Source organism: Oratosquilla oratoria, chromosome 41 (genome assembly GCF_046742065.1).
Source record: "Oratosquilla oratoria isolate Oo_2021 chromosome 41, ASM4674206v1, whole genome shotgun sequence".
In the NCBI taxonomy this organism is placed as follows: domain Eukaryota; kingdom Metazoa; phylum Arthropoda; class Malacostraca; order Stomatopoda; family Squillidae; genus Oratosquilla; species Oratosquilla oratoria.
Genome location: NC_134817.1, coordinates 15,507,544 through 15,520,043, shown reverse-complemented (window position 1 = coordinate 15,520,043; position 12,500 = coordinate 15,507,544). Strand labels below are relative to the sequence as shown.

Genomic DNA, 12,500 nt, shown 5'->3' with positions numbered 1-12,500 from the left:
CTATGCATTTCTTTATGTATTTTATTTGTTATTTTTACATTGTTATAGTTTTAATTTATTATTAATATGATTTTTTTTTTCTTTTTTTTTTTTTTTTTTGCATCCGACCTAGATATGGATCAAAAGGTCTCCTGTCGGCATGCTCCGCCTTTGTAATCCTTTGTAATCTTTATATTTTTGCTTATTCTTCTCTGAAAGTGGGTCATCAGTATCATGAATATGCATATACACACACACATATATATACTAATAAAGAAAACAGAGAACGGAATAAAATTCAACAGAAACCAACAAACCGATATAAATGTATGTATGTATATATATATATATATATATATATATATATACATATATATATATATATATATATATATATATATCACAACTAACACCACAGTCGGACGAAAGAAAAAGTTGCGTAAGCAGAACTATATATTTCGATTGCTACCTGACTGTGGTGTTAGTTGTGATTTATAAATGTGTTACTACATTTCTCACCTGTGATTGACCCACCACGATGGAGCTTCTTTCTTCTATCAACAACATTTTTCATCACTACCCCGACCTCAAACATCCCTACAGACGTTTCGAATCTTCCTTGATCGCAAGCAAGAAAAGGAAGAACCAGAAAACTTTTCTGTCCAATTGTTTGGCGGAACAGGTTTGCCCCCGGTCGTTTGGTTTCCACAAACACAAGCAATTGGGTTACAGTTTTCCCACTTACATCAGAGCCTTTTTATCGGATCGGATTCAATTGGCGTCATTAGACCTTGACAACGCTTTTCTTCACCTTCGGTCCACAACCAGAGAACTTCTTTTCTATTGCCGGGATGAACACGTCTTCAAGTCACTTCTACACAGAGCCCAACAACAAGCCAGTGTCGTAAGTGACAAACACATTGTGATCCTCAATAAGAAACTTTTTAGGTTATGTAATAACAGCATTTGGTCTAAGTTTGCTTCTTCTGATAATGTCGTCAATCTTTCTAGCACAGTACTTTCAAAATCACAATTAGAAGTGTTAGGTCTTGGTTTGAATTTTGCTTTAAAACCGGAAAAACACAATGCTATGGACTTCCTGGTAGGTTTTGATAAGTTCTTGTCCCATAATAATTATGATAAAGACCTATTATGTCTCAAAGGCGTGCTCTTGAACAGCATTTCAGATTGTTTCAAGGACAACAATGGTCTACCCAAACGTTACCAAATGGGTATAGAAGAATTAAAAAAACTAAGTAACATAATTATCACCAAGGCAGATAAAGGGGGTAAAGTGGTTGTTTTAGACCTAGACTCGTATGTTGAAAAAGCTATGGAGCTTCTTAATGATCAAAATACATACGAGAAACTCACCAAAAACCCCTTAAAAGACATGGCTGCCTCTTTTAATAAGCAAGTTCGTAAGATCACCACTAGTGAACAAGTGTCCAAACTTAAAGTTTTTACTCCCAAGCTCCCTTATTTTTATGGCCTCCCCAAGTTACATAAAGAGGGTACCCCATTAAGGCCCATTATTTCCAACAGGGGTTCTTGTTCCAGCAAACTCTCTAAATGGCTTGCGGGTTTATTATCACCATTTGTGGGCAAATTTTCCAATTCCCATTTGAAACATTCAGAAGATTTCATCCAGAAAATAAAGGAGATTAATATAGTAGGCCGTCGCTTATTAAGTCTTGATATTATCTCATTATTTACGAACATTTGTGTTGATGATGTTTTGTCCTTTCTAGAAACTAAGCTACAACCATTCCAAGACAAATTCCCCCTTCCGGTTTCCAAAATCATTGCTCTTGTACGCACCTGCGTGTCATCTAATGTCTTTTCCTTTCAAAATCGGTTTTTCAGGCAAAAGTTTGGTTGTAGCATGGGTTCGAATCTTTCTCCTGTTCTGGCTAATCTTTACATGGAATACTTTGAGAGTGTTCTTCTTCCAACAATTAAACCCCCAGGTATGATTTGGTTAAGATACGTTGATGATATTTTCACTCTTTGGGATGAGAGTTGGGGTCCCTTTGATATTTTTCTAGATAAACTTAATAATTTAACAACCAACATCAAGTTCAAAGTGGAATGGGAAAAAGATGACAAAATCCCCTTTTTAGACATCTTAATCATGAAGAATGGGAATAAGCTTGCCTTTACTGTTTTTAGAAAGAACACTCATTCAGGTAGTTACCTCCATTTCTTCAGTCATCACCCAGATCACATTAAAAGGAGTGTAGCTTCGGGACTTTTTCTCCGAGCCTTTAGGATTTGTAGCCCCCAATTTTTAGAACACGAATTAACTTCCATCAAGTCCCAATTAACAAAATTAGCCTACCCTCATTGGTTTCTGGATAAAGCCCTTAGTCAAGCCAGAGCAAGTTTTTTCAAACACCCTTCCACTAAGTTAAAGAAAAAGAGACAAAATCCCCTAGTCATCCCCTTCTCAGAGTCCATCAGTCAATTGTCCAAGTTTCTTCCCAAAGAGAAAGTAAATTTAATTCATAACTACCCTAATACTATTAATAAAAAAGTTGTTAATGTTCACCAGAGGTTGAAGGAAGAACATATCCCAGGTGTTTACTCCCTTCCATGTAAAGATTGTAACCTTTCATACATTGGCCAGACGGGAAGAGACCTACCGACAAGATTAAATGAACACAAAAGGTCGATTAGATATGGCCAAATAAATTCAGCAGTGTTTCAACACGTTGATAAATTTAATCACCGGTTGGACTGGGAGAAATCTAATCTCATTTACAAATCAGGGTGTGGGTTCAGAAGGAAAATGGTGGAATCAACATTAATTGATTATCTGCCCACGATGAATATTTCCAAGGGTCAATGGACCCCAGACATCATTTCAGGACTATTCATCACCAAAAATATTGTCAACAAGCTTCCTCCCCCTCCCCCTGACCCGACCTCGTGTCAGCCTCAGGTCAACTAGGGCTGGGGCAGTGATGTTCTGTATTTTCTCGTGTTCCCTTTCTTTTGTAAGAGGTTGCTACTTAAGATAGCCTCCTCCCTGCCACTTTGTACTACTGAAGAGGATTGCAGGTAGCAATCGAAATATATAGTTCCGCTTACGCAACTCTTTCTTTCGTCCGACTGTGGTGTTAGTTGTGATTTATAAATGTGTTACTACATTTCTCACCTGTGATATATATATATATATATATATATATATATATATATATATATATATATATATATATATATACATATATATATATATATATAAGATTGAAGGTGAATGAAGTATATATATATATACAAATGTAAGTATGTGTATGTCTATGTATGTATGCATATTCATATATTCATTGTTTTTTATCTTTTACATTTTACCTCCAACTGCGAGAGAACCAGGAATACAAACTGCACACATGATGATGCATAAGATCAGACTAATGCGACGTCCCCAGTAGTGAATCATCGGCCAGAGCAATATCAAGGCTGCGATCTCCACTAGTCCACCGAAGAACATGTACCAATACATATTCGATCTGTTGTAGGAAAATAGGATACTCAAGTGATTGTGTCAGCATCTCCATTCTGAGTATTCTTTGTCTTCAAAAGATAGTTTGATAAGCATAACAAAGGTGGAGAGACACACACATGTACAAGCACGTAAGCACAAATGCATCCACACTACACATACGATCACACACAAATGCATACACACACCCAAGCACGATCACACACACATTCGCACAAACACACACACAAACACACACACACACAGACACACACATAAACATAGAATGTATACAGTCGCAAACCATTTTCTGAAACACTTCATTTAAACAATGAAAAACTACCTTATGAATTCATTTGCACCGCTTCACACCGAGAATTTGCGTCGACACACAACACAACATTGTTATTGCCTTACCCTATGTTGATGCTAATGAGAGATATTCCATAGTAGACGAAGGCAGTAGCGTACCAGCAGAGAAGCATCACAATTGTCCGTCTTGCTCTAGTTTTACTATTGAAAAGCTCCTTTAGCTGATCAAAGGCTCGAGTGACCAGGTTCTTGGAAATATTTTTCTGGGCGTGTTGATTTTCTTCTACCTGGTAGGGGGACAATTGGAATAGATTTGTTCTCATTCACAGTGTCGGCTGTGATAGCCTTTCTTAGTTACATTTGGGTTACTCGGTTAATTTAGCCTAGTAGTCGGGGAACAGAAGCGTATCGTGAGTGCAGACCCTAAACATTCCTAGTGACAAAGGAAGTTGATGTAATTTAACACTTATTCAAGTCATTGGGTTTATGACTACATCACGCATACTTCCCACAGTCATGCACAACATTCGAAAGTCAAAAGAGCATCACTGCCCTAATCATCAACTGGCCGTGTTTTCGTTATGCATACGATCAAAAGTGTTGAGTGCTGCTACCTATAAGCAACCATCGAGACTTCGTGCGATTCAGGCGTGTGCATTTGCCATGGCAATACCTCACAAACCTTGTACAAATGTTTAATAGATAAGGTGATGTACATCAGACTTTCATTAGCCCCACTAACTCTCCTGTCCAAAAAGCTTGACAGGTTGTGAGTCATCACACGTCACTAAAAGAAGTCAGTAACAATATTTCAAATTTTCCTAGGTGATCCAGATGATTTCATTCAGTTGAGAGGGCAGAATCTGGAGTAAATAAGGTTTCCAATTGGTAGAGCGTCCTTGCGGTTATCTTTCACTAGAATAAGATTACCTGGAAACGGCCGAAATCATGAGACTTTATAATCAAAGTAATAGTGTAACATTTTTGTCTTTGAGGGAGTAAGAAACATCCTGGCACTTCATTATTGCGCTGAGGTTAAAACATTACATGATTTATTTTTATTTTTGCTAAACACGGAGAATTGTACTCAATCTTGAGAGGTTTTTGGACCAATTTTTTGCAACCCCTTTCACCCTGTGCTAGAATGCCTTTCTCTCCATCATTTACTCGAAAGATGCAAGTCAAAATCACTTAAGATTGGTATCCTGAAGATTATGTGGAATGTAGAATATATAAGATTGGAGTTCATAAAAGATATAAAATAAATGAATAAATAGATAGATAAATAAATAAATAAATATATATAAATAAATGAATAAATAAATAAATAAATAAATAAATAAATAAATAAATAAATAAATAGATAAATAAATAAATAAATAAATAAATAAATAAATAAATAAATAAATACATAAATAAATAAATAAATAAATAAATAAATAAATAAATAAATAAATAAATAAATAAATAAATAAATAAATAAATAAATAAATAAATAAATGAAGAGGTATTCCAAGTTTGACCCCCCTCCTCTCCATCAACTGGTTGAGTAATTTTGCTTTGGGTCATGCAAGGTCAAGAATAAGATCAGAGGTTTCCGTACCTTAAGATTGATGTTCTTGAGCATTTTCAATAGCTTCTCGTCACTGGGCAACTCCCGTTTGTTCCAACGGGCAATTTTCTTCAGCAACTTGATGACCTCACTGTACCGCCCCCTAAGAATCAGCCATCTTGGAGACTCCGGCAACGTCCTTGAAAAAGGAGCAGGTGGAAGACAGAAAAGAGGAGAAGGAAAAGGAAGAAGAAGAAGGGCATGGATAAGAACAATAATTTGCACAAAGATGAAAATAAAGTTGAGGATAAGGAAGAGGGAAGAAAAAAAAGGGCATGGATAAGAACAATAATTTGCACAAAGATGAAAATAAAGTTGAGGATAAGGAGAAGGAGTACATTGATGGGGGCAAGAATGAGGGCAAAGATGTGAACAAAGATGAAGACAAGGATGAGGATAATAATGAAGACCATTAGGAACACAAGGATGAGAAAGAGATGAGGATGTAGATGAAGAGTCACAGAGAGAGGAGCAAGAAAAAATTAGTTATATTTGGTTCTACAGAAACTAGGTGATCCTCGCTAAAATAAAATGGAACAAAACAAAATAGGATTGAATAATATAATATCAAATAAGCAAAATAAAATAAAGTAAAACAATATAAAGTAAATAAGTTAGAATAGAAAAATAGAAATAATAGAAAATAAGATAATATGAAATAAAATAAGATGAAATGGATAAATGAAAACAAAAGAAAAGAAAAAAAATAGCGTGAAGAAACAGAATACGTTGAAACAAAATAAAGTAAAATGAAAATGCGATAAGAAATAGAAAAAAATGAAAAGATATAAGATATGTGTCTATCTATATATCTATCTATCTATCTATCTATATATTTATCTGTTTATCTATCTATATTGCAAGGGTTTTTCCCCCTTACAAGAGAGGTAGCCAAGTGAAAAGGTAAGTACCCATTCCCACCCATCTCACTCTCATCTGCCACACTTTCTCCTTTCTCATTTCAGCTCCTCGTGGATGACGGGTCATCCCTGTATTCCACCCACTGCCCTGGGTCAGAAGCAGTGCAGCAACAGACAGCACATCCACAGCAAGGCCGTGTGTGGGTGTGCTGTACCTTCCTCTCCAACTCCTCATGGAGAAAAAAAAGGGGAGAAATATCTTCGGCCTTCGTCAAAATATCATTCATACATAACCATTCCCTACCCCCATCTCTTTGCATTATAGTATCATCTATACACAGCCACTCACCACTTATCTCCTGCCTTCTCCTTTCCTTGCTTAACAGACATTCCCCTCATGGTCATACGTCCCTTTTACCCCATTCATCGATCTCATCCTTAGTCGTCTCCTCAAGCTTACTCCATCCACCTCTGCCTTATACACCTCTTTTACTAATCTTTCTTCACTTATTCTTCCAATGTGTCCAAATCATCCCAATACTCTTTCATAAGCCCTGACTACCAACTACTATTCCATCCCAGCTCCCCTTCTCATTTCCTCGTTTCTCACCCTATCTAACCTTAAAACCTTACCATACTTCACAAACATTTCATCTCAAACACATTTATGATTTTCCTCTCTGCCTCTCTTAAATTCTATGTCTCTGCCCCATACAGTGCCGTCGGCACAATCACCCCTTCATATATTTTCCTCTTTCCATCCATTCTCATGACACTTTTTAATCCTCCAAGGCATTTACTTGCTTCTCTCAGTCTACAGCTTACTTTCACCTCCACTCCTCCATTTCCTGACATATGCAACTCCAATTACCTAAAGCTATCCACTTCCTCCAGCCTCTCTCCTTTAAGACTTACTTAAACTCTCCACTTATACATCTGATCACCTTTAACTTTCTCCTATCGTATACCCCCCAAAAAACCGTTATTAACTCCCTTAACCCCTTCTCTGATCCTGCTGCAAGAGCAGTTTCGTCAGCAAACAAGTACTAGCTCACCTCCCACTTTTCTCCATTTCCTTAACCATCTTCAACCCTTTGCCCATTACCTCGCCTTTACCTCCCACACCACATCATCCATTTACATATTGAACATCCATGGCGGCATGACACATTCTTGACGCAGTCCCATCTTTACATCGATCCACTCACTCTCTACACTTCCATAAAGGCCTAAAAAGCATCCTTACCTTTTTCTAATCTTTCTCACAGACCTGCCTTTCCACAAAAAAAATAAAAAAAAATCCACGCAAACACTACCTTTCATAAACTCACATTGTCCCTCATCAATTACTCCCTTTGTTCCTCTCCTAATCCTCTCAATTAAAATCCTTCCGTAAACCTTCCAAACTACACTTAACAAACTGACCCCTCTGAAACTACTACAATCACATTTGCCCCCTTTCCCCTTGTAAAGCGGCACTATACAGGCACCCCTCCAGTCCTTCGGTACTCTACCCTCCCTTAAACACACGTTAAATAACTTCATTAGCCAATTCACTATTACTGTACATTCCATGTTCAGACACTCCGCATGACACCCGTCATTTTCTTAGTGTTCCCTACTGCTACCACTAATCCTTCTCTGCTTTCCTCTACATTCAACAACTATTTCCCTTGCCGCCGCCTCTTCCGTCAACATCTGTCCATATGCATCTTTAACCTTTTCTTCTCTACTTGACTAACCTCCCTCTCCTATTTTAACTTTCTTCAAAAACTTCTTTTTATTACTTTAGAAATTTTTTGTTATACTCTTTCTCCGTTTTGCACCTGCTCTCTTTTTTGCCTTATCTATTTTTTTTTCTTCTCTTCTTTTTTCTTTGTACCTCTCATATGTTTCTCTCCTACTTCGCAATCAATCCTTGAGTGCTCTTTTCTTCTCTTCTACTACCTTCTTCACTTAAGTATCCCACCACTCACTACCCTTCCTTCTGTTCCCTTCCATCCTCCTTGTTCCACATACCAAATTTGCACATTTTGTCAGCACTTCCTTGAAACACCCCTATTCCTCATCCACTACTATCTCTACACTATCCTTCACCACCTTCCATATTTCTTTCATCTTCTCCTGGTACTCCAGCTCCTTTTCCTTCTCATTTAAATAGTTTACTTTAAGCACCTCTTTTCCTCTTTCTCCACCTATCCTCTACTCTCAACTTACCTTCCATCAAAAAATTATCTGATATTCCCCTACTCTCTCCTCTAACAATATAGGCATCCAAACCTCTTTCTACTCCTTTCCTGGATACCACTACATAGTCCATTAACTCCTTATCAACCCTCCTTCCATCCACCACCCTCTCCCATATGTATTTATAGTTGACTTTTTCCTAAACATTGTGTTAGCTATCATCAACTCTATTTCTAAACACACCTCCTCCATTAACTTTCCACTATGATTTTTACCTGGCACTCCACATTTACTCAACCATTTCGTATATTGGTTCACCTCTAACCTAGCATTGAGATCTCCCAAAACCACTATATTGACATTTCTCCCAAATTTCTCTAAGCACTCATTTAAATCTACCCAAAAAGCCTCCCCTTCGTCTACACTCTTCTCATACCCCCTCCCTCCCTCGTCCTCTCCTCACTACCAGCAGTCTCTCCACTACACTCCTAGACTCAAAATCACCCTTCCTTTCAGCTCAGTTTCACTCAATTCTAACACATCTATCTTTCTTCTCACAACATACTGTCTATCTCTTCCTTTTTACTCTCATCTGTATCACACCCAGGCACATTAAAAGACCCTAACTAAAATTAAAGATAAAATTAGATAAAAAAAAAAGATGAAATAGAATAAAAGAAAATAAATAGTGAAATGAAATGCTACAAAACAAAATTTTGAATAAACTAAAGTAAACAAAATAAGATAAAACAAAATAAAACAAGGCGATGTTAAATGTAACGATAGATCATATTGAAATGAAAAATAAAGGAGATAACATCAAGTTAGGAAAACTAGAATAGGATTAGATACAACAGAATATAATAGAATAAGATAAAAATATATAATCATCTCCCTTCGATGCCTAGGGTGCACACGCGCGCACGCACATATATGCTACGAAAGGGTACTCCGACGTCGTCGTGGATCTACTGAGGGAAAAGTCAAATGTCCGAGTGACCCAGTTCACCAACTTTTCCTGGCGACGCCCCTAACAACGAATAGACTCATTGCATCTCGGGTCAAGCCACATAAACCCCTCTACTTGAACAAAGAAACAACTGCGCGAACAAAAGTCTAATCCGGTGCCTGTCGCCGTCGCTCAGATCAAAGCGACGAAACCTTTTATATATCCATGTTTTGGACATGTTATCATCTCCCTTTATTGACAAACGTGCTCACGCGCGCACGCACACATATGCTACGAATGGGTACTCCGACGTCGTCGCGGATCTCCCAAGGGAAAAATCAATTGTCCGAATGACCCAGCCCCCCTACTTTTCCTGGCGACGCCCTTAGCAAAGAAGAGACTTAGTGCACCTCGGGTCAAGCCAGCTGAAGCCCTCTATTTAAAAAAAAAAAAAAACACCTGTGCGGACAAAAGTCTAATCCGGCGCCTCTCGCCGTCGCTCAAGTCGAAACCTTTTATATATCCATGTTTTGGCAAACCTGTAAGTAATGTATATAAAAAAAAATTCTGGATACCCCCCGATGTTTGAACGGAGCCTGTCTTGTATTTGTAGAACAGAAAGCTATCTGGCTCAGTAAAGTAAAGAAGACTACTACCAGACTTTAATTCATCAATGTAGAGTTAAACAATCTCTACAAATGCACTGAAAGAAAATGAGATGAAATAGAATGGAATGAAATTTAAATCAACTCAAATAAAGACATAAAAAAGAACATGGTGACATGAAATGGCGAGAGAGTGCCACCTTACTGTGCGGAGTGGCAAATGATCACTCAAACCAATTATATATTCAAGAAGATTTAGATAAATTACACCAATGGTCTGAAAAGTGGCTAATGAAATTTAACACAGGTAAATGCAAGGTAATGCACATAGGTAAACATAACAGTAAGTACGATTACAAGTTATTTGGAAATTCGTTAACAAAAGTGGATAGTGAAAAAGATCTCGACGTAATTATCAGTAACGACCTCAAATCATCCAAGCAGTGTATTTCAGCCTCTGAGAAAGCAAATAAGATTCTGGGACTGATTGCGCGATCTTTTGATTTCAAAAGTCCATCACTCATTAACAAGCTATATAAATCGTTAGTTCGTCCACATTTGGAATATGCTGTTTCCGTATGGTCACCGAATATCATTAAAGACATTGACAGACTGGAAAAAGTACAACGGCGAGCCACAAAACTGATTCCAAATATCAAAAATAAATCATACGAAAATCGACTAAAACACATGAATCTGTTTTCCCTAAAAAAGCGTAGACTCAGAGTTGACTTCATACAGGTCTTTAAGATTTTAAAAGGAATTGACAACATCAAAAGTGACAAAATTTTCACATTAAATGAGAATCAGACAAGAAACAATGGTCTCAAACTGTCCGGAAATAGATTCAATTTGGAAGTGGGTAGAAACAACTTTGCCAACCGTGTAGTTAATGAATGGAATAAACTTCCTGCACAGGTAGTGCAATGTAGTTCAGTTCGAAGCTTTAAGAATCATTTAGATAAATTCCTAAGTAAGATGCTGTAATGATTATAATTTATCTTAAATTATTTGTTTTTGTTTTGTTATCATTTGTCTGTCTGATTTTCATTTATTATTAGTTATATGTCAATATATTATTATTTACTATTTACCTGTTTGTTTATTATTTAACTATACCTATGCATTTATTTGTGTGTTTTATTTGTTATTTACATTATTATAGTTTTTATCTATTATTTTATTATTAATGTGATTTTTTTTTTCGCATCCGACCTAGATATGGATCAAAAGGTCTCCTGTCGGCATGCTCCGCCTTTGTAATCCTTACCAGTAGTAGGTGATGCAGTACAAATAGGGCACGATGTAAGCGATCTGCAGCCACTTCCATTCCGTAATGTAGTATGAAAAGGCTGGGATCAGCATCTGTCCCAGTGGCCAGTGGATACTTCCGGCTGAGCCGATGTATGAGCGCAAAGAATTCGAACTTATCTCCAAAACTTGAAGAAGAAGAAAAAGAGAAAAGTAACTTTAAGAAACAAGGACACAGACACCTTTACCATGTCTGGAATGTGTTGAGTGAACTCATGATGTCATCACACTTATCAAAATCCCATTGATTAGAATCCCATATGAAACCGGTCAAAATCCCACGTTATGAGCAGGATTTTAACGTATTCTTAGAACTATAACACAATGTTTTTTAGATAGTTACAAAATCCTATATGATTTATCAAAATCCCACATTATGAGTAGGACCTAACACATTTTTAGAACTATAACACAAAGTTTGATAAATATAAAATAAACGTTTGACATTTCTTCGATATTTTAAGTGTAAGTACACATTGTTTCTGTACATTAAAGGATAGCATATAACTAACTCCATTTCTTTCAATCAAAGGATCCGCAAAATTGTGAGACTGATGAGGATACCTTCTACTTATCCTCCAGTGGTGAGTAATGTGCATCAGGCAATGCTACATGACGATATTCGTACCGTTAACGTTTGCGAATTATGGAATTGTGACTGATTCTGTTTAACGTCGCAATCTCTGCCTATCAGGAGACTAGGACGATGCCCTCAACAAAGGACTTTATAATGTGGAATTTAATGAACCATGAACTTGTCCAACTCGCTCGGCCACCGAGAAACCTCGAATTGTGGAATTGTAAATACTATGATATCGTGGAATGTCATCATCCGTCGATTTGGCGATCCGTGACAAGTTTTCAGATGGAAGATGCTTCCGTTTCTGTAGCCATTGCATTGGACAATGTTGGACAGCGACCATCGAAACGTGTGTACCGTAAATTCATGAATGTAAAACATTGGCTAAAAAATTGTGGGAAGCTTATATTGATGAACAAAAGGATATTAGACAACTTTTGTGTGGCATTATTCATAACAAGCACCTGATGTGTTAAATTGATGAACTATAGTAAAGATTCGTCCATTTATATGCGGATTTATAGACACATCAAAACAATACATGTGCAAATTTTATATATTTAAGATTTGTGTGTGAAACGAAAGTAATTTCTATGAAAATATTTGTGTGAATGTAGATAC

General features: G+C 36.9%; 1 protein-coding gene across 3 annotated transcripts in view; it reads right to left on the bottom strand.

Annotated features, from left to right (window-relative positions):
* Positions 1-12,500, bottom strand: part of LOC143021002 (organic cation transporter protein-like) — a 67,067-nt gene that overhangs the window by 15,592 nt on the left and 38,975 nt on the right. For all 3 annotated transcript variants that reach the window (XM_076178096.1, XM_076178097.1, XM_076178098.1), the window contains 4 exons: positions 11,259-11,427; positions 5,379-5,526; positions 3,881-4,062; positions 3,334-3,491 (listed from right to left, as the gene is read on the bottom strand). In XM_076178096.1, coding sequence (XP_076034211.1) covers positions 3,334-3,491; positions 3,881-4,062; positions 5,379-5,526; positions 11,259-11,427 — 657 coding nt within the window. The remainder of the gene's footprint in view (positions 1-3,333; positions 3,492-3,880; positions 4,063-5,378; positions 5,527-11,258; positions 11,428-12,500) is intronic.